The sequence below is a fragment of the Phaenicophaeus curvirostris genome, chromosome 2 (genome assembly GCF_032191515.1).
Source record: "Phaenicophaeus curvirostris isolate KB17595 chromosome 2, BPBGC_Pcur_1.0, whole genome shotgun sequence".
Lineage (NCBI taxonomy): Eukaryota > Metazoa > Chordata > Aves > Cuculiformes > Cuculidae > Phaenicophaeus > Phaenicophaeus curvirostris.
Genome location: NC_091393.1, coordinates 110,616,415 through 110,642,251, shown reverse-complemented (window position 1 = coordinate 110,642,251; position 25,837 = coordinate 110,616,415). Strand labels below are relative to the sequence as shown.

Sequence of the window (25,837 nt, the reverse complement as noted above, 5' to 3'; positions counted from 1 at the left end):
GATCCACCTCTGTTCTTGGTGCCTGCTTACAAAGCCTCTGTTCTGGAGTTTGAATGTTGGCCTTTGCTAGCACAAAGTAACACAAGGAAATAACCTTCTCTCCTTTCTGCCTTCCCCTCTGTTCATAGAGAATAGTGACTGGTAAATCAAAGCACCAGGTAAACTGGACACTGAGCAGAATATCTGACAGGGTTGGAAGGGTTTTCCAGGGAGAGGCTGCTTGAGGCTTCCTGGCTTCTGCACATTTAACAGGAAAATGGTTCTTTCACTCTGAAATGGATTTCAGAGGGGAACGAGGTTTGAAACATTTATCAGAAGCAGCATTAATAAGTCTTGATGTTCTTCCAGTTCTTTGCATGCTCAAGGCCTTCATCAACAGGAGCAAAGCACAGATTACTTCAATAAACTGATAATAATGTGCATTTTCTTATTCACGTATTCCTTTCAGTGTAAATTAGGCTCATTTGGCTGAAATCTGAGTCTGTGGCTGAAACAAAAAAACTGGGAGATGTGACTGCTGCTGAGCCTCAAGTATCGTTTATCCAGAGGCACCAGCAATTCTACATGCTTTGTTAAAGGAAGCAGCAGTGCAGACAGAGATATTTGACCAGTGGAGCATATTCTGCCTCTGCAGGGTCACAGAGTGGTTGAGCTTGAAGGGTACCTCTGGGAATCAAGTCCAGCCCCCTGCTCAGAGCACAGACAAAGCGGGATGTGCATTCGTATCCATAGGATCCTACCTGAGCCTTCCCTTCTCCAGGCTGGACAATCCCTGCTCTTGCAGCCTCTCTGCATGTGTCATATGCTCCAGTCCATGCCATCATTATCTAAGCTGTTCATCTAATCTGTACTTACCGAAGTATTTGGAAACTGTTCCTCCTTGTGTGACTGTAAGGTTGGGAAATCTTTCTTCTACTGGCAGAATTCATGGCTGAGTTGGCTGAAGTGGGATGTTTATTGAGGCACAGTTCAGGGCTGCGAGCAGGAGAGAGCCTGCCCCATCCATTGATCCACCCTGGAAAGAGCTTTGCTGTTACAGGTTGCCCCATCCACTGCTTTGACCTCAGGCTGCAGTTTCTGCGAGCCTTTAACAGAGTCTTGTGGCAGACCTTGTGTGTGGCATCTCTCTTCCGCACTTTCACAGTAAGTGGATAGCAGGAAGCTTTACTTTGTAGTATGTTGAGGCATTGGGAGTGCCTTTCCCTGGCACCTCCTGTTCACGCTCAAGGGTTACCTCATGCTGTAGTGCTCTTTTAGAGCACTGACAGGTCCCGTTCCAGCAGTGACTGTGTTACACTGCTGTATCCCTGTGGTCAGAGGGGTAAAACAAACTTTCTTTTCAGTCAGAGTTTAGTAAAATCGACTGTAGTTAGTTTGTCCATTCATCTGTGTGGGGTCAAACAGAAATTCCCCAAGGGAGGAATCTCTGTGTGTGCTTTTGAGCCAGTTGTGTTGGTTTGTGTACAGTCATTGCTGTCTGAGAACTTGGAGATCTGACTGACACAAATTATAGGGCAAGTTCCTGGGTTATGTGGTTACCATCAGTGGGAATGAGGTGCAACACAGAGTTACTCTTCCCCGTGTTGGAATAGGAAAAAATTCTTCACAGAAAGGGTCATTGGGCACTGGAACAGGCTGCCCAGGGAGGTGGTTGATTCACCTTCCCTGGAGGCATTTGAGGGATGGGTGGACGGGGCACTGAGGGACATGGTTTAGTGTTTGATAGGAATGGTTGGACTCGATGATCCGCTGGGTCTCTTCCAACCTGGTTATTCTATGATTCTGTGAATGGAGCAGGGATGTACCTGGAGTATTACCCACTTGGAAACTGATGTTTTGCATCCACCAAGTGCCTCAGAATACAAACCTGTCCTTGTGGAAGCAGAAGTGGAGAGGAGAAAGTACCTAAATCTTTCTTTTTATGAAGTAGAAATGTCAAAACACATTAAGAGCAGCATGGCAGTGCTGGAGTGGCGCATGCTTGGTGTGCTCCAAAAGGGGTCTGCGCACATCAGTGAAGCCAAACCCAAAGTCTGGAAGGCTGAGGCAGAAAATGACCAACTGCAACCAAAGCATCACTGCCTGCCTGCTCTGAATGTGCAATTGGCCTTGGTCTTTTAATTATCATCCATAAAGCTGGCTCTGTTCCCTGCCCGCCCCTGGGCTTCCAGGAGCATGGAGTGCTTAGAGCTCAGGCTGCTAATGCTGTAATAGAAACAGCTGCTGTATTCCGAGTGCTTTATTCCTTCTCCTTCAACAGTGTTGATGGATGCTGGTGTGTTCCAAGCCCCTCTGTAGATGGCAATCTCAAACACAGCCACTTGCGAGATAGAGCTAATGAAGAGAATTTGCTACAGCCTTTAGTGCGTTGTCTTGGTTTTGAAAAGGGGAGGGGGAGAGGGGGAGGCTGCCTTTAGGCCATAAAGCCTTTGGACTAAATCCACTTTGCCTACCAGAACAGTCATTCTAATTCTGTGTTATTCTTGGTGACTTAAACTAAAAGTGAATATAAAACATTACTAGACCAAAAGGTCATTATTTTTAAATTCAGCACTGATTTTAAAGTTAGTGCCTACAATGAAGAGCCTTTGGGAATTGTGCTGTACATGAGCCAAGCACTGGGAGAGATCCATACCGACTTGTGTGGCTGCTGACAGCTGCCCTGCAGCCTCCCTTTTCCTCTTGCCTTGGGAGTGCAAGCTAAAGGGCTGGATTGCAGTTGCAGCTGAAACCTGAGACCTTGAGCAGCCAACAGAAGCTCAAGTGTATCTGTAGCCTTTCCCAATACACCTTCCTTTACCTATTGTATTTCCTTGTCCTTGTGTCCTTGTTCTGTCCAGAAAATAAGAGTTTGTTGTTGTCAGATGAATGCAGTCAGCAGAAAGTCCTCCTGGTGTGAGGTAGCAGCAAAGCTGGGATGTGGCTGGCAGTGGCTGACTCAGGATTGTTCATTTGGTGGGGCTGTGGCGGAGATGGAGTTACTGGGTAAAAAGCATCCATTGAATGCACTTGAGAGTGTTTTAACCCAGTGGTGTCTTCCTTCCAGCACGGCCCACAGAGCCAGGCAGCTTTACCCTTCCCGTGACTGGAGTTCAGGGTATCCTGGGGCAGTTTGCCCCCACAAAAAAATAGTTGTGTAGGAGCATCTGAACTCTTAATTATGTAGGAGGCGGTTCATCTATGAGCAAGCTGAAACTGCACAAACCTTTGAGCTAGGCAGAGGCAAGGCTGCTGGGGTCCACAGGCTGGTTTTTATTCAGCGGTATTGATTGTTCTTGGCAGATCTGGAGCCTGAGAGCTTTGTGGTTATGTTTTCCTTAGGGGAAATTAGAGGTCATTGTGAGACTTGGAGTCAATAATGTAAATTTTGATGAAAGAGACAAGATCCTACTCTGAAGCGTGTCCTCAGGCAGCCCATGTGGGAGAGCAGTGAAGAAGGAAAGAAAGGGCTGGGAATTTCACTTACCTGTCAGCCGGCAGTGCTTGGATTATGGTTGTGTTCTGCTCAGGAGAGGAGGAACAGCAAAGAAACGGTCTGGAAAAGAGCACAGCAGGGGCCTCCCACCCCATTTCTGCCTTGTGAGGGAATCATGGAATCAGTCTTCCCAGTCTGTGCCCAGTCCGGGTGAGTTGCAAGACTGGCTGTGTGGCTGAGCTCGTACTGCTGAGCCTCTCTGGACACTGCGGCACTCGATGTCCTTCCCCAAATGGTGGCTGAGGGCAAGAGCTACCCCAGCAGAGGTTATTGAACTGCAACTACTGATGTCGTTTAAAGAAATAAGAGACTCCTTGAGTATGGAAAACCCATACTCTGGTGCTGAGACGAGCAGCGCGGGCAGGACTGGGATGTTGAGGGGGCCTGGGTGTTTTCTTTATCAGCAAACACTAAAGCAGTCCTTGTGTGTTTGTGCTGGTTTAAAATCTCACCTTCAATTTCGTTGGAAATATTAACCCAAAGGAACAAACTGCTTGGTTTAGGGACTTCTTGATTTAACTGTGAGAGCCAGTGAATTACACCTCAGCCTCTGTGGAGTCTCGCTCCTTGTCAAGACCTTTCTTATTTATGCTCAAAGAAAGCACGTACGCAAAGTGTTGGGACTGACAGGCAGAGCTAGGTAAAACATCCCTGTGCTCCAGGTTCTGGGCAGCTGAGATCCCAGATGGTGGCTGAAACATGCGTTTTCAACCAGTGACAGATGTCAGCTACTCTTGGCCCCCCTTCTGGACATTCAGCAGGGCCAATTATGATTCTCTTTCTCAGCAATATCCAGCACTGAATGAGGGAGATCAGGTCAGCAGCACAGAAATAGGCCCAGTGCATCTTGGCTGCAGGCAGCATTTCTTTAGCTGGGACCTCCACGGCAGATGTTACAGATGTTAAAGATGTAACAAGGTAGGAAGAACATCGTTTCCAGCTGTGGCAGCATCACTGGGGCCGCGGTTCTGCTAAAAGGTCTGCACACCCCATGTTTGTGGTGTTTCTCCATCTCTGAAGCTGATGTTTCGGTGGTGTCACAGTGTGATCTGTTTGGGCTCTGGCATGCTGTGCGCTCTGCCCAGTGGGTGCTGCCCTCCCATGTTCTGTTCCATTGAGCGCGATGGCCAGGCAACTGTTTCAGTCACTCTCTTTTATCATCTTTCTCCATTCAAAGTTGAGTTGTGTAATTCCAAGGCCCCTCCCCAGCAGGGTCACTCTTACTATGACCAATACATAAGCCATGATGGGTACAACCTTTCTGCATTCCGAGCCTCCTCTTTCCCCATTCACATTGTTCATAATGAGCTGATTGTTTCAACAATCTTCTTGAAGGAAGCAGATTAAATTAGAAGAGGAGGTTGTTCCTCAGGATATACTGCTTTGCCGTCACCCCTTCAACCTCCTTTATGCTACTCCTCATACTGCTCGTGTAGAGGCTTCTTCTATGCTGTGTGGTTCTATAGGAGATGCTTCATGTCTCTTTATTCCACATCAGGTTTCAGTTTCTTTCCCTTACTCATTTTGCACCATGTATGGCACTGTGTCGCAGCCATGCACTGTGAGTAGCTGAAGTTGCAGGGAAGATGGCATTTGTGCATGATTAGCTGCCTGGCTGTTTGGTTTCTGGGAATCTCTAACATGTAGTCAGGCTGTTTTTGACTACACAGAGAGCTTTTCATGAGGTTTGACTGATGGAGGGGTTTGGCAGCCTCTTACAGGAGGCTGGAGACAGTCTTGTAGTGGATGGGAATGCCTGGAGTAGATGTTCAGTAAATCCTTCTGAACTTCAGGATCCAAGCAGTCCTTATGTAGTCCTTAATCTTTCCTTGGGTATATTGATACCTTATTTTGCAGGCTAGGTTATTAAAGCTGCTGGCTAATTGCAACATATCCCTAAAGATCCAGCCTAAAGCATAGCTGTTCTCTGAAATAAAGCCTCCCTTCTTATCTACTTTTCTAGCCTTTGAACCCAAAACCATTGGTGGTTTTTATTCGGGCATACAGCTGGGAAGCAGATACAATATTCAGGCTTCCGTTCGACCGTGTTGTGAAAAGCCATCACTGAGTGCCAAAGTGAAAATCTCAGTTTAATTGGTCTCCCAGGCACAACTATTGCAAACTTGTCTTTTCCAGAGTATGTGGCCACTCTTTTTGGAAAGACATCCTGTCGTTCTGAAACTACTTGGCTGTACTTGGCTGTAATTAAGATTAGATTACATTTTACTTCCAATATTTTAATAAAAATGAGAACTCTCTCTGGCACACCTAGGCAGTGCTGTACTTCGGATTGAAGGAATGGAATTCCCTTCTGATCCTCAAAGACAATTAAGTTACTCCCTGAAGCATGAAATTTAATTACCCTCCTTGGAAGCAACATGATGCAGTGGATTAGGACAGAGAAATAACCATCAGAAATTCTTATCTCTTATCCTGGTTCTGCCAGCTCGTTATTGACTTAATGGGTCCCATCACCTTCCTGTGCTCCCGTTTCACTAACCTGAAATCTGAGCTGTTTGATTCCTTGGCAAAGGGGCCTGTGTGAGCACCTAAAGGTGTGATGGTCTGTACAAATGCTGAGTGCTGCCGGGATTGCCTTGCCTTAAACATTGCCAGCAGCTACTGCAGTTTGGTTCCATACAGTGAAAGCTCATTTTTTGGCAGTGCTAGTTTCATTAAAGGAAGTGTGATCAAGCTCCTGTGCAAACAAGGAGAGGTCTGCAAGAGGAGGTGACACTGAAGAGCCAGCCATTGTGCATCAGCAAAGTGTGCTGAGCTGCTGTTCTCCTATCAGTTTTGATGCTGTGTCTTGGATACGGTTAATGACAGCAGCATCCCGGAGTGCCCAGCTGTGCACTCCTCAGGAGGTCTAAGAGTGTTCTCCACCTGGGGCAGTTTAACTGGAGAGCAGAAAGGAGAATTCAGTGCCACCGGAACATATCCCTCTGGGTGGAAAGTTAACAGCTCTGCTGTATTTGCAATTGTAGTGGCTCCATATTGGAGTGACTGGTCATGTCGAGTCGGTGGGGAGCACCTATGAAAGTCTCAAAACTGTTTATGGATGTGATGAAGTGGCTAATTAACATAATTCGCTCTGTCATTTAAAAACCAACAATGCTTCCTGGTGTCTCAGCCCCACAGGGCCAGCAGAGCTTTTGAGTAGATGAGTTTCTCAGCATGCCTGCAGCATTAAGTTTACATTTCATAGAATCATAGAATCATAGAATAACCAGGTTGGAAGAGACCCACCGGATCATCGAGTCCAACCATTCCTATCAAACACTAAACCATGCCCCTTAGCACCTCGTCTACCCATCCCTTAAACACCTCCAGGGAAGGTGACTCAACCACCTCCCTGGGCAGCCTGTTCCAGTGCCCAATGACCCTTTCTGTGAAAAATTGTTTCCTGATGTCCAGCCTAAACCTCCCCTGGTGGAGCTTGAGGCCATTTCCTCTTGTCCTGTCCCCTGTCACTTGGGAGAAGAGGCCATCACCCTCCTCTCTACAACCTCCTTTCAGGTAATTATAGAGAGCAATGAGGTCTCCCCTCAGCCTCCTCTTCTCCAGGCTAAACAACCCCAGCTCTTTCAGAATGGTCAGCAACAAAAATGATCCTACAAGTGTCTGGGTTACTCTTTCCACAGGTGCTTTAAAGCGGAAAACTGAACTAATGTAACCCTGCCAGTTAGTGAGTTACGTTCCCACACAAAGGTGCCAGATTGCTCTACTGGAGAGAGTTCTCCCTGCCACCACACAGAGTAATGCGCTGTCTGTCGCTGAACACCGCTGCAGTTCCTGGGCTCTTCCTTCCAGGCCCTCTCTCTCTGTTCAATCCCATTAACAGGTTCTCATTGGTAATCACAAGAATTAGATTGCATTGTGAAGCTGCAGTTCTTCCCTTACCGACATGATTCAGTCCTTCACAGTGCTCAGATGTGAGTTTTCAGGTGGAATGGGGAATTCAGCTCAATCAAGTTAGGAAAGCCCAAATCTTTGTAACAGGATTTTTCTATGAGGTACTTAGGAAAGAGTTAATTTTAAAAAAAAATAAAAATGTTAACTCTATGGAAGTTAACAGGAAAAGATATTTTTCTGTAGGCTTTATTTTCTGCCAGTCTCATAAGCTTTCCTCTCTGGAGTTGTTGTGTGGTGGTCTTGTAGCCTGCGCTAAATACCAGAGGAGATCCTGCTACTGGAGAAACTCTGGGGGCTTAATTGCAAACTTCCATGGTTATCCAAGAATAAGTATGGATATCAAAGTATCTGTGATGGGCTACCTGTGTCTCACTGGAACCCAAAGCAAGTTCTGCCGTGCTGCAGTGTTGCCCCAGTCACGCCGTTCTCAGAGAGCAGCTGTATGACAGAGCCCAGTGGAGTGGAGTTGGTTCATCACAGGGGAAGTGGAATCATCACAGTCAGGAGCCAACATCATGTTGGTCTGCTGGTCTGGGCAAGATAACCACACACTGTGTCTGACTCATTGGTCAAACCATGCAGGATAAGAGCATTGCTTTGTGTGTGTGTGGTGTTAGCTTTATATTTAGAGCATTAAGAGTAAAAGGAAAGAAAATCATAAAAATGATTTAGGTTTTTTTTGGCAAAAGCTCTGCAAAGCCGTCTTCTAAAAGCATTTGAGAGGAGGGTGGGGAGCGCTCCTGGAACCGCTCACAGGGATGTCAAAGGTCTGATCCAGTGACACCAGTAAAGGTCTTACTCATGTTCAACCGATCACCAACGCTTACGTCTGACTTATGCAAAAGGCCATAGAAAAGGGTAGAAAGACAGCTGGCATTAAATCAATAGAGGAAAAGGCAAACCGTTTCCCCTTCTCTTACTGAACAGAGTAGTCCATGAGCAGGAGGGTTTTGTTGCAGACTTTCTGCTTTGCACATCAAGAACTACCTTCGTTAATGCTAAATGATCTCTTGCATTAATACACAGTAGTTTATGTGTTGCCATTTTAGAAAGTAGATCCTTTTCAAGACTACATCATCAGGCACCAGGTTCAGGCCCTGATATAAGATCAGTAAACTGAAATTAATTTAAAGTTGATAATTAAAAGCAGTTGTAAGAAAGTGTGTTGTATTGTTTGAACTGAGAAGAGAATCCACGGAGCCTCCTGTGGGTCATTTGGGTGGTTTAGCCTAGGGAAAGGGAGGCTGAGGGGAGACCTTATCACTGTCTACAACTACCTGAAAGGAGGTTGTAGTGAAGTGGGTGTGCATCTCTTATCCCAGGTGGCAGGATAAAAGGAAGTGGCCTCAGGTCACAGCAGGGGAGGTGCCCAGGGAGGTGGTGGCGTCTCCATCTCTGGAGGTGTTTTAAAGGCGGGTAGATGAGGTAGTCAGGAATATGGTTTAGTAGTGGACAGGTACAGTTGGACTCGATGATCTCAAAGTTTTTTTCCAACCAAACGATTCTATGTTTCTGTGATTTCTTTTTCTTCCTTCTGTGTCTCACAATTGTATTGGCATCATCTTGAAAGCAGGTTTTAATTTTCTGTTTGCTGCATGTCAGGTCTGGTTCTTCCTTTGTGCAGTGCTCATTGACTGCTAAAGCAAAGAAAGACCGGAGCAGCCATACTACAGCCTGTTAGAAACTCCTGTGTGATTATACAGTGGCTTGCAGAATGGAGAAGGTTGTGTATTTTCAACAAGTCATCTCATACAGGGGAAACCTTGTCTTTTGGGCTCCTATTGATACTTATTAGTTCTGTATTTAATGAGGTTTCATTGTCAAAAATCAGCTTCCACTTTCCTTGCTGCCTTTATCGTGCCGCCAGTGGGTTTTGATGGGAAATACTCAGATGCAGCTGCTGTGATCGCTGTTTAATTTTGTAATTCCCAGAAGTTTTCTGTGCCTTTTATGGAAGAGATGAACTAAGAAAGTCCTTGCTGAGACACACTATGTTTCTCTCCCAAGCATACCAGGAGTGGCACTGGTAACAGCAGGAACATTGTGGATGGGAGAGAGCTAGGGCTTGGAGAAATAAAATCACACTGTGGATCAGCACAGGGATGAGATGTCTGTTAAATTCCAGTCTTTTTCTGTGGTGAGTTGGCGTGAAAGCACAAAACACAGCTTGAATTCAGAGGATTTGTTTCCCGCGGGGAGGGGATGGTTAAGAGTGCTCATCTGCCCCTCCGCCTCCTGTGAAGAGCTGCTGGGAGCACATTGAGGGCACATCGCTAGCTTGTGTTCAGTGTTTTGTCCACCAAGGAGAGCTGGGCGTCTCTCTGTTTCCTGCACTACAGCTCAGGTGTGCTGAGCCCTCATTCACTGTGTATAAGGCAGTAGGATTTAGGAGTTGGGTCTTTGGCTTTGCACATTGTTTCCCTATTCTTCTCTAATGTTGAAGACTTCTGCTCTTGATTGGCCTCTAACTGTGACCTCTACCAGAGCCAGGCTGGGCTGGTGTTGTGGGTGAACCTGACATAGTGCAGCCCCTCAGTGCGCTGTGCTGAAGACAGAGGTGGTGACAGAGACAGTAACAGAGGCGCCAGGCTGGCAGCAGCACCGAAATGAGAGCAGCCTTCTAGATGTGCGTGGGTGTCTGGAGAGTTTGGCTGCTGTATCTGAGGTGTTAGGGCTGAAATCCCAGTGCTCACTGAAATCATTGAGAGAGAGCTCTTTAGCAGGATGCAAGAGCACCCAGCAAGTGAGTGTGGTTAACTGGATTTGGAATAATTTATCTGTGCAGACAAACAAAGGCAAGACACAAATGTTCTGGCATGATACCTTACTTGAGAGTTCCAGCACATCTGGTTTTTAATGCAATGCCTCTGCAGGAGTGTCATGGCTTGCACTGCAATTAATCAGTGCCAGCTTTACCCAGAGGAGCATGCAAATGGCATCTAATGTGTTAGTGTATTGATTGGAATTATTCAGGAATGTGTTCCCCTTGATACACACTGCATGGTCAGCCAAGGACTGTCAGAACTACAAATGTCCCTCAGAAGTTAAATTTCCATGAAAACTGGGTGGTGTCTTCTGAAATTGAGTGACTACAGGTGAAGTAGAAGTGAGGAACAGAACCTGCTACCTGCCACTGAGTCATGGACAGGCTTGGTGACAGAGAAGTGCTTTGGCTTGTCCTGGACCTGTTTGCACTCCCCACCCCTGGAGGGCTGCACGAGGCCAGAGTTGTTCCCAGCACACCTTCACTTTAACGAACATGAGTGTGTACACAGAAGGCCGATGGAAAATGCAGCCCCTGTGCTATGAGGAGGTGCCGTGAGCAGCACCTTCTGCTTTGGAGGAGAGCAATACAGCCACATAAGGGAAACTCAGGAGATGCCCACGGTTGCTTTAATTCTCTGGAGATACTACATCCAGTTCTGAACCTCTCTGAAGCCTGAAAATGTTTGGATCTAGGATTTTGAGCTACTCTGTCGCTGAAGACTAAGGTGCTATTAGTTTGTGTCTCAATGTATTTATGTTGCAGGTTCTGAGTGTCTGAGCTAACTCCTTTCTGACTGTCACGGCAGTGCAGGTCCTGTGGGTGGGTCCAACCTGGTATATCAGGTCACTGCTCCCTGTCCTGATGTGTGTTAACTTTACAGCATTAAATAAAGATGTTAAACTGTAATCTGTTATTGCCTAGGGCAATATCTGCGGTGATCACCGTGGTTGTTGTGGTAAAAATAGGTTTTGATGTTGGAGGCGATAGCTGTGTGTGGTGACTAATGTCATTGTCCCTGCAGTGTCAGCTCACCCATCTGATCCATCACGGCAGAGAGCTCAGAGGTTATGCAGAGGATGGTGGGAGCAATCTGTTACCTGCTATGATGTGCTTTGGGGAGCTAAGTTTCACAGGATCACAGGAGACTTGAGTTGGCAGGGACTTCTGGGATTGACTGGTCCCAGCCCCCTGCTCAATGTAGGGCCAGAGAGACCAGGTTACCCAGAACCACATCCAGCCAGGTTTTGAGTATCTGCAAGGATGGGGAATCCAGAAGATTTCTGGGCAACTTGTTGCAGAGTTCAGTCACCCCTAGAGTGAGCAAGTTTTTCCTTGTATTCCAGTACAAGCACACTGCCTGTCATTGGATGTCCCTGTCTGGTTCTGTCCTCTTTCTATCCTCCCACAAGACAGAAACATGGATAAAACCACCCCTAAGCCTTCTCCTTTCCAGGGTAAACAATTCTACTTTCTCAGCCTCCCCTGTCATAGGCTCTGGTCCTTCAGTCATCCCTGTGGCTGTTTGCCAGACTCAGGTCAGTAAGTGTGTGTCTGTCTGGAGCTGCAAAGTCTAGCATTGGACCCAGTACTAGAATCATAGAATCACCAGATTGGAAGAGACCCACTGGATCATCAAGTCCAACCATTCCTATCAATCACTAAACCATGCCCCTCAGCACCTTGTCCACCCATGCCTTAAACACCTCCAGGGAAGGTGACTCAACCTGTATTCCCAGCACTGACAAGGGTGGAAGGATCATTCCTTTAGCCTGCTGTTTCCAGTGAAGCCCAGGAAGCTGCTGACCTTCCTTGTCATTGAGGACACATTGCTAGCTCATCTTCACCATTTTGTCCACCAGAACCATAAGCCTTCTTCTGCAAAGCCGCTTTCTGGTCTGGATTGGTGCATGGGGTTATTCCTCCCTGGGGTCGGGACTTGGCATTCCCCTTCGTTGAGCTCCACAAAGTTTCTGTTGGCCCAAATCTCTGACCTGTTGAGGCAGCCCAACCATCTCAACCAGTCCACCTAGTGTGGCTGCGAACTTGCTGACGATGCAGCCTGCCCAATTATCCAGGTCATGAATGAGGACAGAAAACATCATTGGGGTGCACCACTAGTGCTGACCTCCAGCTGGACATTGTACTATTGCTGCTAACCCTCTTAAGTCTGGTGGTTCTGCCAGTGTTCAGTCCACCTCACTATTGGAAACCTTACTGAAGTCGAGATAAGTAGCACCCACGTCTCCCCTCTCTGCTAAGCTGATTGCCTCAGCAGGGAAAGCCATCAGGCTGGGTAAACACGAGTTCACATTGAAGAGGTTCTACACGTGGTATTTTCCCATCTGTCTCAAAAGATGAATGAAGCCGCTTTCCTGTTACCTTGCTAAAATGCTTTCTAAAATTAGATTTGTAACATACAGGCCACTAATAGAGATTTAATAAAGCTCCTACTAATTAACATCTAGCACACATCAGTTATACTGAAGCAGAGCTTGCTGCAGCCAGGCAGTCTGGAATGCAGGATCCATGAATGAGTGTGGATCCATTAAAGACAGGGTGTTTTAACTAACCTGATCGCCTTCTATGACAAAGTGACCCGGCTACTGGATGAGGGAAAGGCTGTGGATGTGGTCTTCCTGGACTTCAGCAAAGCCTTTGACACAGTTTCTCACAGCGTTCTGCTTGAGAAACTGTCAGCCTCTGGGCTGGACAGGCGCACACTCTCCTGGGTGGAAAACTGGTTGGATGGCTGGGCCCAGAGAGTGGTGGGAAATGGTGTGAAATCCAGCTGGAGGCCAGTGACAAGTGGGGTTCCCCAGGGCTCAGTGCTGGGTCCAGCCCTGTTCAATGTCTTCATCAATGACCTGGATGAAGGCATCGAGTGCACCCTGAGCAAGTTTGCGGACGACACTAAGCTGGGTGGAAGTGTCGGTCTGCTGGAGGGTCGGGAGGCTCTGCAAAGGGATCTGAACAGGCTGGACCGCTGGGCAGAGTCCAACGGCATGAGGTTTAACAAGGCCAAATGCCGGGTCCTGCACTTGGGGCACAACAACCCTATGCAGTGCTACAGACTGGGAGAAGTCTGTCTAGAAAGCTGCCTGGAGGAGAGGGACCTGGGGGTGTTGGTTGACAGCCGACTGAATATGAGCCAGCAGTGTGCCCAGGTGGCCAAGAAGGCCAATGGCATCTTGGCTTGTATCAGAAACGGCGTGACCAGCAGGTCCAGGGAGGTTATCCTCCCTCTGTACTCGGCACTGGTGAGACCGCTCCTCGAATACTGTGTTCAGTTCTGGGCCCCTCACCACAAGAAGGATGTTGAGGCTCTGGAGAGAGTCCAGAGAAGAGCAACAAAGCTGGTGAAAGGGCTGGAGAACAGGCCTTATGAGGAGCGGCTGAGAGAGCTGGGGTTGTTTAGCCTGGAGAAGAGGAGGCTGAGGGGTGACCTCATTGCTCTCTACAACTACCTGAAAGGACGTTGTAGAGAGGAGGGTGCTGGCCTCTTCTCCCAAGTGACAGGGGACAGGACAAGAGGGAATGGCTTCAAGCTCCGCCAGGGGAGGTTTAGGCTAGACGTTAGGAAAAAATTCTTTACAGAAAGGGTCATTGGGCACTGGCAGAGGCTGCCCAGGGAGGTGGTTGAGTCACCTTCCCTGGAGGTGTTTAAGGCACGGGTGGACGAGGTGCTGAGGGATATGGTTTAGTGTTTGGTAGGAACGGTTGGACTCGGTGATCCGGTGGGTCTCTTCCAACCTGGTTATTCTGTGATTCTGTGATTCTGTGATTCTGTGATTCTGTTTTACGGGAAGCTCTGGAGATCAGAGCTGTATTCCACCACAGAGTGACAGCAGGATCGACTCCCACCTGGATTTACCTGTGAATCTCTCCTGACCCAGCAGCTATTTTAGCGTCCCTGATAAACTCACCATTTAGTGTCATCTTAAGCTCATTTATTGTTGTGTCTCTGAAGAAAGAGGCTGCTGGGATTTCCTTCCACGTGAATACTTGAAACTTGCAGACACTATTGTAGGAATTTGTGCCACAAAGTATGAATGTGTTCTGTAATGAATGTGGACACGAGCGAGCCTGCCTTTCCCTTGCGTTGCGGGGCTATGAAATACCTGCTTGGCAACTGCTCCGGGAGTTAATAAAGTTTCTGCAGTAAACTATGAGAGGCCAGAGAATTTCAAACTAAAGTTATTGCACCAGTAACTCAGAAAAGCAATTCCTATACCTCCCAGCACATTTATCCAGAGAGTTAGCAATAGTGCAGAAATGGAAATCATTGTTGAGAGCCACTGCATATTTGGAATTAAAATCCATCCATCTTGTGAAGCTGAGGAGAACGGTTTTCATGAGGTACAGAGGCTGCTGTATTTCATAACAAAAATCAAATCTAGGGGGGTGTTTTTCTCTGTTTGTAGGGAAATCCGTATTCTCTAATCCCTATAATATACCTAACTTGGGATTGCACCCAAAGGAATAATGCACACAGAAGCCAGTCAGGTAAAATGCACTTGGTGCTTTATGGTATTTCATGTCTGTTTGAGGGAGGAGGGTGGCAAAGGAGTGAGGGTGCCAACATCCCCTTCTCAGGCAGGAACCTCGAGCACAGAAGTTAGGAGGTGGGATATGAAAATACAAGTAACTGCAAACACAAAGTGGAGCATGACAGCCCAGTTTTACTCTCTTCGCTGGAGAAGGACAGAGGAGGAAGCCCCGTAAATCATTCAGAAGCAGCATTTGCTGTCTGGAGCTGCAGGCTGAGCCGTGCTGGCTGTTGGCAGGGTCTGCATGCAGCCCTTCCATATGGCTTCTCTTCGGGTCCTTAACATTCCTATGGGCAGCTTCCTTACCTGCTGGGAATTCTGTCTGATTCAGCGGAGTGTGATGACACAGGTGTGCCCCTGAAGAGGTAAGCAATGTGCCTGCCTCTGGAATGAAGAAAAGTCACCTAGCTGGTACAGTGCAAGGTCTGTGATGTGAGGTTGGTACAGGCTTGTGGCTGGCACATCCCTGGAGGACTTCAAAAACTGTGGGGCCATGGTGCTTGGGCTGACGTTTGGACTGGATGAGCTTAGAGGTCTTTTCCAACCTTTGTGATTCCGTGCTTCTAAGATGTTTCCCTGTAACAGAAGAGAGATACAAAAAAAGAGGGTTATTAGTGCTAGAGGCTGTTCAGAATCTCTCGTCTCTGATGTTTGTGGTTAGCAAGCAGGCACTACACAAGCCGGGGTGAGAGGGGCGAAGGGCTCTGTGTTGCTGCCTAAGAGATACATGCCCCTGGGGCAGCAGCCCCTTACAAACGGTGTCAGCAAGCAGTTTCACTGCAGCCTACACCGACGGGCAGATGGGGAAATGGGCTGGAGCATGTCATAGTACAATTGTTTTATTCCTTAGAATCTTCCGCGTAAGTCAGAATTCCAGAATACTGGGAAAAAGCCAGATACATCTGTATTTCCTGCCTGCATTTAGAGGTGCAGTGTAAGAGCAGAGGGCCTGGGAGCAGTCCCGATGCCAGCTGACAGGGTGTTTCGGGCAGAGACCCAGCTGGTCTGAGGGGAGAAGGTGAACACTAAAGACAACCAGCCCTCCGTGTCTTCTGGCATCTCAGAGAGCAAATGAAGCTCACACGGACGTTCTGTTCTCCTTTACTCTTGGCAACAAGCAGACTAAGTTGGTACATTGTTGGAGTGCGGTGTTAGTCTCCAGAACTGTAATCCACTTCCAGAGTTCTTTGATTTGCTTGGTGGGACTCCTTGTTTGTTTGGGAGGCTGGGGGCACATTTCAGTTGTAGAGCTTCCTGCACGTGTGGATGTCCCAGCCAGCCACGTTCCCTCAGCCAGCACCACAGTGCTAGGAATGCAGCTCCCATGCCAATCCCGGAGACCAGCTTACAGCCAGAGCATGTTGAAGGGCTTTGCTGGGAGCAGGAAGGAGATTGGGGAGGTGTGTCCCCACACTGCAGGTCTCACAGCTGGCTTTGCATGAAACACAGGCATTTTTTGAACAGCGAGCAGACACCTATGAGACATCTAAGAGGACGGAGGTATGACAGGAGAGAGCCACGCACTACCAGTTGGCTGGGCTTTCCACATCTCAGCTGGGTGGAAATCTCAGTGCTTAGAAGCTGCTTTAGCAAAACCCACAGGAGGGAGAGGCCCTGACCACAGCCCACCGGGAGTGGTGTGAGGGCTGGGGCAGGGGGCACAGGGTGACCACACGTGCAGAGCTGCAGTGCTGGTGTCTGGTCTGTGTACAGCAGCCTTGCTTACACTCTTCTTTGTTCTTTCCTCTTGCCGTTTGGTGAGACCAGATGGGTTCTGCTTCGAAGGAGAGTTGGACATCTAGAGAAACCCTTTCGGATCTCGCTGGAGTACATTGCCCATGGGAACAGGAGTATTGCAGCTGTGGATTCCTTTGCGATGAAGAACTGCAGCACAGGTAATGTAGAGGATTTTATTGCTTCTAGGTCATGGTCTCTTGGGGCCTTTCTGGAGAGGAGCGTGGTTTCAGGCTGCTGTAGAACTTGTACAGGATGAAAGTGTCTCATCAAATCAGTCATTTAAATAAAAAAATAGGATCTCTTTCAGACAAGAAATTTTTAGTGTTGCCTGAGGTGTTTTTAACTTCTTGAAGGAAATAAGATTTAGGGGGTTTTACCCCTTTAGAAGGAATAGGTAGGGAAATTCTATTTTGGGAGAACCAAAGCAGCATTCATCCTGGCTTGCCAGATGCTCGGCCTGATGCCTTTGCTTTCTGCAGCAGGAAGCAGAACAGATGAGCAGTTCCTGGGCAGAGAGATTGCGAGCCATCTTTTTGATGTTCCCAGTAGCAAGTCTCAAGGTTGTTTTTTCAAACAACTGTGGAAAGCTTGAGCCTGATGAAGTGTGCCTTTCCTTGGCGATGTCCAAGAGCAGTGATTGCTGAGTAACCCCTAAGAGCTCAGCACAATGCATGGAATTTTAATAACGGACAGACCTAACGGGGGTTACTTTCTTAAATACAAGCTCCATTATCAATTCAAGTATGTAAATTCAATGCTTCATGTGAGAAGCTGCTGTATTTTAGCTCTACCAGCTTTATGGAGCTTGTGAATCATACTGAACTCCTTAGGTGGCACATCAGTGAAGAGTATTATTACTCATAGCACGTAGCACATCACCTTGTGTCCACTTTGTTTATGTCGGGCACTGCTGAGTTGAGCTGCATGTCCTTCTCTCCAGCCTGGCTGGGACAGGGAAATCTGCTAGAGAATGTAGGTTATTTTGGTTATTTGCATTGCCCTCCACAAAGGCCATCTGTACTAAGGGGTTTATTGCAATGTCTGGGCATAAAGGTGGTCTCTGAGCTCCAGCAAGGAGCAGGCTGGCACTGTGCTGAAAGCGCATAGTGTTTTCAAACAGAATGCGCTCTGAGTTGGACTCGATGATCCAGTGGGTCTTTTCCAACCTGGTGATTCTATGATTCTGAGGTACGGAGCACATGCCGGTGTCTCTCTGGGGCTAGAAGAAAGTGTTGCAAATCCCAAAACAAAGTGGGAAAGGGACAGAAGCCATTCAGATCCACAATGCTTTGGGAATTCACTGCAACAAATGTCATGGTACACTGCGGGAGGTCCTCAGCTCCTGTGGAGGAAGCAGGATTCTCCTCATGGGGGTGCCTGGAGGAGAGCCATGGATGAAGGGCCAGCAGTTAAGGTAAAGGATGAGGTTGGCCAAATGTGCTTGTACTGACACCGGATACCTCCTGCAGGCAACCGACACCAGCTGCTGGGGCTATGGAGATGTTTGTGGGCAAAAGAAGGAACAGATTCCCCATTTGCCAGCAGGTTTGTAGCAGTCAGCCACTCCTCTGCTCTGTTTACTGAACGGGGTGTCTGAGCAATACCCCAGGGAAGCAAACCCCTTGTTCCTCTTTCAGTGAGTGAAACACTAAGCCTTCTGCATGCAGCTGAGCATGTGGAGCTGTCTCCTTCCGCTAGAAAAGGAGGTGGTACCTTAGGCTGGGAGGGAATAGGGAAAGCAATAAGAAGAGATTAATCTCAACCTAATTTTTCTGCATCTGTTCAAAGCCTTTGGGTGGCTGAGCTTCATGGTGCCTTTATGTCAGTGAGGCACCTAAACATGGATGAACTTGGGAAAAAACCACTTAAAGAACAGTAACAAGCCTTCAGCCTAATTTTTCTAAGATTTTTGAAGACCATATGCACAATATAAAAATAAATAAAGGCACACAGACAATCTTAGGAAATGAGGCTGCCATTTCCATAGGTAGACGTAGGTTTGGATATGAATCAGATGCCAACTAGACCTAGAAGAAGGTAAGTTTGAGGCTGGGATTAGATTTTGAGCATTGGGAATTCCATTTTTTTTGGTTCTTTAATCCTGGAAAAGGTGAGGTTTCTGCTGTATTTGAATTGAAAAAATAACAGACTGTCTGGAATTGAATGGCAAATTAAAGTTAAAATAATTCCGGATGCTGGTAAAATTCCGAATTTTTAAAATTCTAAATTTAAAAATTCTAGATTCTTATCCCATCTAACATAACTCTGTCATTGCAGTGTATTAACTGTACTCCACATTCCCCATCTCCGTTCGACAGTGCAGCAGATGAGGAAATCGCAGTGCTTTGTCTCATGAATGTCTTACCATTTTCCAGTTCCTATCATGTAATCAATCTTAGTTGGGTTGGCTTGATGGATTAAAGGGAAGCCTGGCAGGGCGAGGGTTTTCATTTGGATTTGGTGGGGTTTGGGTTTTTTTGTGGGCTTCTTTGTTTGTTGTAGTTGTTCAGGAACTTCGAAATGCTCAATGCAGGTAGAAACTGTACTTGATCTCTCACCATCTCTGTAGCATCAACACTGGTCTTCTCATGCACTCCATCATATGGCTTTCATTCTTTAGGGCTTTTTAGCACTTGACACGTGCTGAGTGGGTTTTTCTTGTACAGAAAGTTTTCTTAAGCCACAGGGTTAGGTTCCGACTGGAAAGGCCCCATAGTCCATAGGCTACTTGGGTTGCGATGGGCTTGGAGCAGGACAGGTAACAGGTAGCATTGCCCAACACCCCACAGGCAATTGACTTTCCGTTCCTGTCTTAAATGTGAATCGAGCTGTGTTTGTCCGTGTGTAAAACCTGAACGATGGATTGTCTGATGTTCTTTGTTACAACTTACTGTTCAGATAAGTGCAGTATCTAGAGCAAAAACAAGAATGACTAATTGTGGAGAAGTAAGACATTAATTTAGCAACGTCAGGTTTGTTCCTTCTACCACAGCAGTAATTGGTGCAGGGGCATTTTATAGTTGGTGGTAATTTCTAGTAATAAAAGCAGAGTTCATTTCCTAAGTAATGTATTGACTTGTTAATGATATTTAATGGGTTTCCTACTGATTTTTTTTATTATAGTTGTAAATTAATTAATTTGCTAAGTTATTTCCAAAAGTCTTAATTAAAGACCTTAATAGTAAGCACAAGGAAATGCCAAGATGTAGTTGTACTTAGAACTGGTAACTTGAACACTGCTAAGTAAATTTTTAAGTAAGGGACGTAAGGACCAAACGCTTCTAAAACCTGTGAGAGGTTTAATGATGCTCAGAGGCTGTTACAACCATTATCTTTATTTCAGCCACTCTGGCCGTCCAAGGGGAGGCACTCAGCTCTCAAGTGTTCAATCTCAATAAGCAACATAAAGAGCATATATTTTGGAGAGGGGAGAGTCTGTGGTGTTGGTTTCGGGTGATGCTTCTGTCTGCTCAGCAGGAGCTTCTTTCAGGAGATACTGGAAGCACACAGGACCGCACTCATTGCCTTCAGAGCTGGGAAGGAATGGTTATGGAATGAGCTCGTGGTTATAACACATACAAAGCTCCTGACAGTTGATGTTAAGTTTGTACTAAAAGCAAAATTTGTGATCCACAGCAGAGGAGCTCTGGTGAAAAGGAAAACGTTGAAGGCCTGAAGGTGATTGTACTGGGAAAAGAGATAGTGAGGGAAAAGCGAGAGTAGGGACTTGGGACATGTATGAAGAAATCTGCACTACTCCCAGGTAGAATTCATTATGGTTCTGTTTGATAAATAGTCTGCCAGCAGATTTATGAACCAGCTGAAGGAGATCAATAAGGGCTTTCTCCAAATAGGGTCACTGATATACCTGAATCATTACTGAAACAAGGGTTTTGTGTATTCAGACAAAACCAGAATAGCTATCGTTTCAGTTCTGCTGTGTATGCTCGCATTCTGCAGTTTGTCTTGTAAATTAATCTGCTGACAGGACGTTGTGGGTAACTGAACTTAATGGTATGGTAGCGAGCCCGTCTGCAGAATGAGTTCTTGGTGCTTCCTATGGCAAAGGTGCCTGGAAAAGTTAACCTCTTCCAAACCGAGGCCTGAAATGGTATCACCGTATGTGATAGAACCATAGAACAACCCACGTTGGAAGGGACCTCATCTGGTCCAGCCTCTCTTGGGAAGGGGAGCCAAGATGAGATTAGCCAGCACCCTGTCCAGCCACATCTAGGAAGCCTCCAGTGGTCGGGAATCCTCCACATCCCTTGGGAGGCTGTTCCAGCGTATCACAGAATCACCAGGTTGGAAAAGACCCCCAGGATCATCGAGTCCAACAATTCCTATCATTTCCCTCCTCGTAGAAAGCTTAAACACGGGTTTCTAATCAAAACCCTTGACACACTTACAGCTAATTTATATGTTATACAATCTTTTTAATGAATTATTAGCTTTTAATTCAGTTTAATTTGAGTAAAATCGCAAGAAGTTTGTGGAAGATTTGTGAAGCAACTAAATTGTGTCAATATATTTTTATTAATTATTTGTTTAGTTGTAATTATGGGGCAGTGAAGAGAAGACATGTACCTTCAGTGGGACCAGAAAGTCAGGGAATAGGGCAACGGAACACTGAGCAGTCAATATTATGCTATTGTTATAAAACTGAAAAATAGACATGATTAAAAGAAGAGTAGCCTTACGTTTTATTGGCATTCATCTCTGTTTAAGGTGTTGGACCGGTAAGGAGGTTGGAGCGAGGTGGGTACCAGTCTCCTCTCCCAAGTAATAAGCAGTAGGACAAGAGGAAATGGCCTCAAGTTGCACCAGGGGAGGTTTAGACTGGATATTAGGGAAAATTTATTCTGAGAAAGGGTTCTCAGGCACTGGCAGAGGCTGCCCAGGAAAGTGGTGGGGTCTCCATCCCTGGAGGTATTTAAAAGATTTAAATGAGATGAGGTGCCCAGGGACATGGTTTAGTAGTGGACAGGTATGATTGGACCTGATGATCTCGAAGGTCTTTTCCAACCAAGCCATTCCACGATACTGTAATACTGACATGGCCTGTCCAGGTCATCTTTGTGCAGAGGAAGCCAGTGAATTCCCCTGGGCATTAGTGCTGTGGGTAAGGAGATTGCCAAGCCAGAGGGCAGATCCAGCACTAACTGTGGTCAGTGGAAGTTGTTCAGTGTGTTGGGGTTACGTTCCTAGCATCCTTCATTTAAGAAGCAGAATTAGGCAGATGGGTCATACTTCCCTTGGAGCAGCCAGTGCTATTTGTGCAGCTCTCTGAGCTGGTTTCCCATGGATCCCATTTCACTAAGGAGGCAGTTGGAAAAGCTTTCCTATTTTAAGGATATTTGCCTCCAGCTGCTCTGGCAGCCACCTCCCTCCCTGCTCACCTTTGCTCCCTGCGGGGAACGGCTAAGGACTCTGCCTTCAGGTCCCGTGCCAAACCCATCCCTGACCTGCTGGGGCTTTTTTAATCCTGCTCGTGTTCAAGAAAGAACTGCTTTGCAGATTACCATGGTGGCTGTAGTGAGGTTAAATCATTTCAAGTTAATTCCAAAGTGAAAATTATTTCACTTGTGGTTTGTGCCCATTTAAATAAAATAAATTTAGTGCCCCTGTTATGGGCGTATCTTTGTTTTCATTTTTCATTTTCATCTTTTTTAAATTAAGTTATTGTAATGTTAGGAATAAAAAATTAAGCAAATTTAGTCTTAATATTGCTTCCCGAAAAGGCACAGTAACTCAATTAGCAGTCGAGTTGCTTCTTCCAGTAATAAATTAGTGATTATGCATTTCTATTGCTGACTGTGAACGCCTCCTCCTCGCAGAGCCCAATTTAGATGATGGTTCTGTTAAATAATGTAATGTATTTAGGACATCAGTGTGCTCACCCAGGGGGAGGGGAGGGTGAACCTCAATATCTGGAGCCTGGTTGTCATGTCAGGATGCTGGTGAGTGGGACCAAGTGTTCTGCTGCTGTATTTAGTATTGACTGATTATAAATTTGTTTCTTTAAGATACGAGGTATAAAGAAATGGTTTGGATGGCAGAATAATGCTTGTAAAACTGGTATTTAAAGTCGATGCCTTCATACCAAAGGTGGAAAGGCTGGAATCTGCCACCACAGGAGCAAACGTGGGTGTTCCTCAGCCAAAGCAGAGAGCAGCCCTACAGAAAGGTATCTAGGGGTTCTGGTCGATGGCAAGTTGAACATGAGCCAACAGTGCACTTCAGCAGCCAAGGCGGCCAACCATGTCCAATGATGCATCCAACACAACATCACCAGCCCGTCAAGGGAAGGGATTGTCCCACTCTGCTTCGCACTGGTACAGCTCCACCTGCATTGGGTGCAGTTTTGGGCACCACAGGATAAAAAGGGTCTAAAGCTATTGAAGAGTGTCCAGAGGGGGACACTGAGCTGGTGAAAGGTTTAGAGAAGAAGCCATATGAAGAGTGCTGAAGTCACTTGGTCTGCTCAGCCTGGAGAAGAGGAGACTTGGGGGAGACCTCATTGTGATCTACAGGTTTCTCATAAGGGGAGGAGGAGGAACAGGCGCTGAGCTCTTCTCTCTGAACCTGAGGGAATGGCAGTAAGATGCACCAGGGGAGGATTAGGTTGGACATTAGGAAACGTTCCTCACTCAGGGCATGGTGGAGCGCTGGAACAGGCTCCACAGGGAAGCAGTCATGGTGCCAAGCCTGACAATATTTCAGAAGCATTTGGCCAATGCCCTTAGATACACGGTGTGAATGTTGGGGTTGTCCTCTGCAGGGACAGGAGTTGGCCTTGATGATCCTTGTGGGTCCCTTCCAACTCAGGGTGTTCTATGATTCTATGAAAGCTGCAGTCTCATCACAGGGAACAGGTTCTGCTACTCTAATTCACAAAAGACTAGGTGATTTGATTAAAAACAGAACTGAGAAATCTCAGCCTTTACAATTCCAAGCTTTAATGCTAAGAAGAGAAGGGGCTTCTCATGGGAGGTATGGAACCAGCTCAGGAGAGGCTGCGCATCCCTCTGTGCCTCTGCCAATGCTGGCAGTCATGGGCCTTAAATGCTTTTTAACACCTTGAAGAATTGGCCAATACATTATCTTTTTAATGCAGTATATGATTTTTATCCTGACCTTCTCCCTTAATTAAGGCTTATTTCAACAGGGGAGCCATTGATTCAGTGAAGGAAAATGAACTCTGTAATCTGCTTTCCCCAAATTGAACTTATTTTTATTACTATTAATTGCTGCCACTTAGTTCTGGTGATGTTTTAACTGCTTGGATTTATTGAAACAGTCCCAGGTTTCACTATTATCATTTGAGGAATGGGGAGGACAGTGGTGATTTACAGATGACCCAATGGTTTTAAACCAGTGTTACTCCAGATTCAAGGATTTATGCAAGCCGATTTCATTGTGTGAGTGGATGATAGTCTGTCCCTCCCCTTCTCTCTCCATACTAAAACCCTTCATTTTCCAAAGATTGTAACAGAGGATATGCAGAACCTAAACCAAGTCGGGGGGAGTTTGCTGTGAGTTGTGTTTCATGTAGATCCATTAAGTTCCTTGTTAGCTGTAGGAAATACTTTAATTCGAACAGGAGTGCTGTTTGAAGATGTTAAGAACTGGATGTGCAACTCAATTAATGTTGCAAGACGTTGAGGGGCTGGAGTGTGTCTAGAGGAGGGGAACAGAGCTGGGAAAGAGTCTTTAGCGCAGGGGTTATGGGGAGTGGCTGAGGGAACTGGGGCTGTTTAGTCTGGAGAAGAGGATGCTGAGGGAAGACATCACTGCTTTCTGCAGCTTCCAGAAAGGAGGTTGTAGCAAGGTGCATGCTGATCTCTTCCCCCAAGTAGCAAGTGACAGGATGAGAGAAAATGGCCTCAAGCTGCACCAGGGGAGGTTTAGATTGGATATTAGGAAAAATGTCTTCACTGGCAGAGTGGTAAAGCACTGGAAGGGGCTGCCCAGGGAAGTGGTGGAGTCTCCATCCCTAGAGGGGCTCAAAACACGTGTGGCCATGGCACTTTTGGACATGGTTTAGTAGGCACAGCGGTGGAGTTGAGCTGATGGTTGGACTGGTTGCGTTTAGAGGTCTTTTCCAACCTTAATTATTCTGTGATTTATGTTTGTGGAGATTACAGTGGTATTGGAGAGGGTGTGAGAGACAGCAGGGAAGCTTAGAAAGTCAAAACAGAAGAGGGAGATGATCAGGCATAGAGGACGGTAGCTGGACTGGGTGAGTGAAAGGATAAACAGAGGGAGAGATGAGGAAAGGAGAGATGGTAGTAAACTAGTAATGCTGAAACCAAGTGACAGGAGATCAAACAGGAATTGTTGGTCTCAATAGTGGACATTATTAAAGAGTATGACCAGTTAGAAAGTGTTTGGAATAAACATTTACAATCCAATTCATTAACAAGAGCATTCAAACTTAATCAGATATCCACTCAGTCAACCCAACTGAACTAACTAGATGGGTTACTAGTTGAATTGGCAATGAAACCAAGTGAGAATGAGGGAAAGTCAGGGAATTGTGCAAATGTAATGAAATGCAAAAGGATTAATGAATTAACAGTGAAAATTAGCAAATGAAAAATTAGCGTGGATGTTCAGGTGGAAGCCAGTCCTGTTGTCTGGCATGACTCAAAAGAGCCTGGAGGGCATTGGTGTGTAGTATAATTTCTGGAAGAAATTCTTGTTCTGGAGAACAAAAATGAGGGGAAGATGAAACAAGAAGTAAAGAAGATTTTCTGTGCACACTCCCAGCTTGTAGCAGACAAAACAATGCCAGCAGCAAGAACCTTATTTTGTTAAAGGCCTCCGTAGGTATCGTACACACCAGTGCTGGATACTGCTCCGGAGTGATGCAGCACAAACAAGACTGAGAGAAGGTGTAATTTCTCTCCTTTCTTTATCACAAATTTCTTTAGGTTGTGGCTTGAGGCACTTTTATACCTCTGAAGTATTCAAGCTTTGTTTGTTCTCTCTGTCTGACAGGTCTCACTGCAAATCTTCCCCAGTCTTGCTGTAAGATCCTGCCCAGCTCTTCCCTTGTCTTGTCCAAAACCTTCCCCTCCTGCCTCGGGGAGCCCTGCTTGCTTTGTCCTACTGTTCTGTTTCTGCAGTAGCTTTCTTAGCAAACCAAATTGTGTCACCCAAACCACAGATGCTCTTTAATAATTCTGTGCTCTCTCTGGTGTGGGAGAGGTGCAGCATGTTGGTGCCAGTAGCAATGGATACTGAAGTACACACTCTGATGTGGAAAAGCTGAAACCCAGAAGCCCTGACCTTGTAATTCCAAAGCAAATCCATAATACATAACTAGAAATGCCAATTGATGGAACATGGTGCATCGATCTTGCCCTGAAAGATTTAAGAATCTGTAACAAA

General features: G+C 46.4%; 1 protein-coding gene across 2 annotated transcripts in view; it reads left to right on the top strand.

The window, feature by feature from the left end:
• Positions 1-25,837, top strand: part of ALK (ALK receptor tyrosine kinase) — a 299,880-nt gene that overhangs the window by 178,426 nt on the left and 95,617 nt on the right. For both annotated transcript variants that reach the window (XM_069850441.1, XM_069850440.1), the window contains exon 5: positions 16,472-16,599. In XM_069850441.1, coding sequence (XP_069706542.1) covers positions 16,472-16,599 — 128 coding nt within the window. The remainder of the gene's footprint in view (positions 1-16,471; positions 16,600-25,837) is intronic.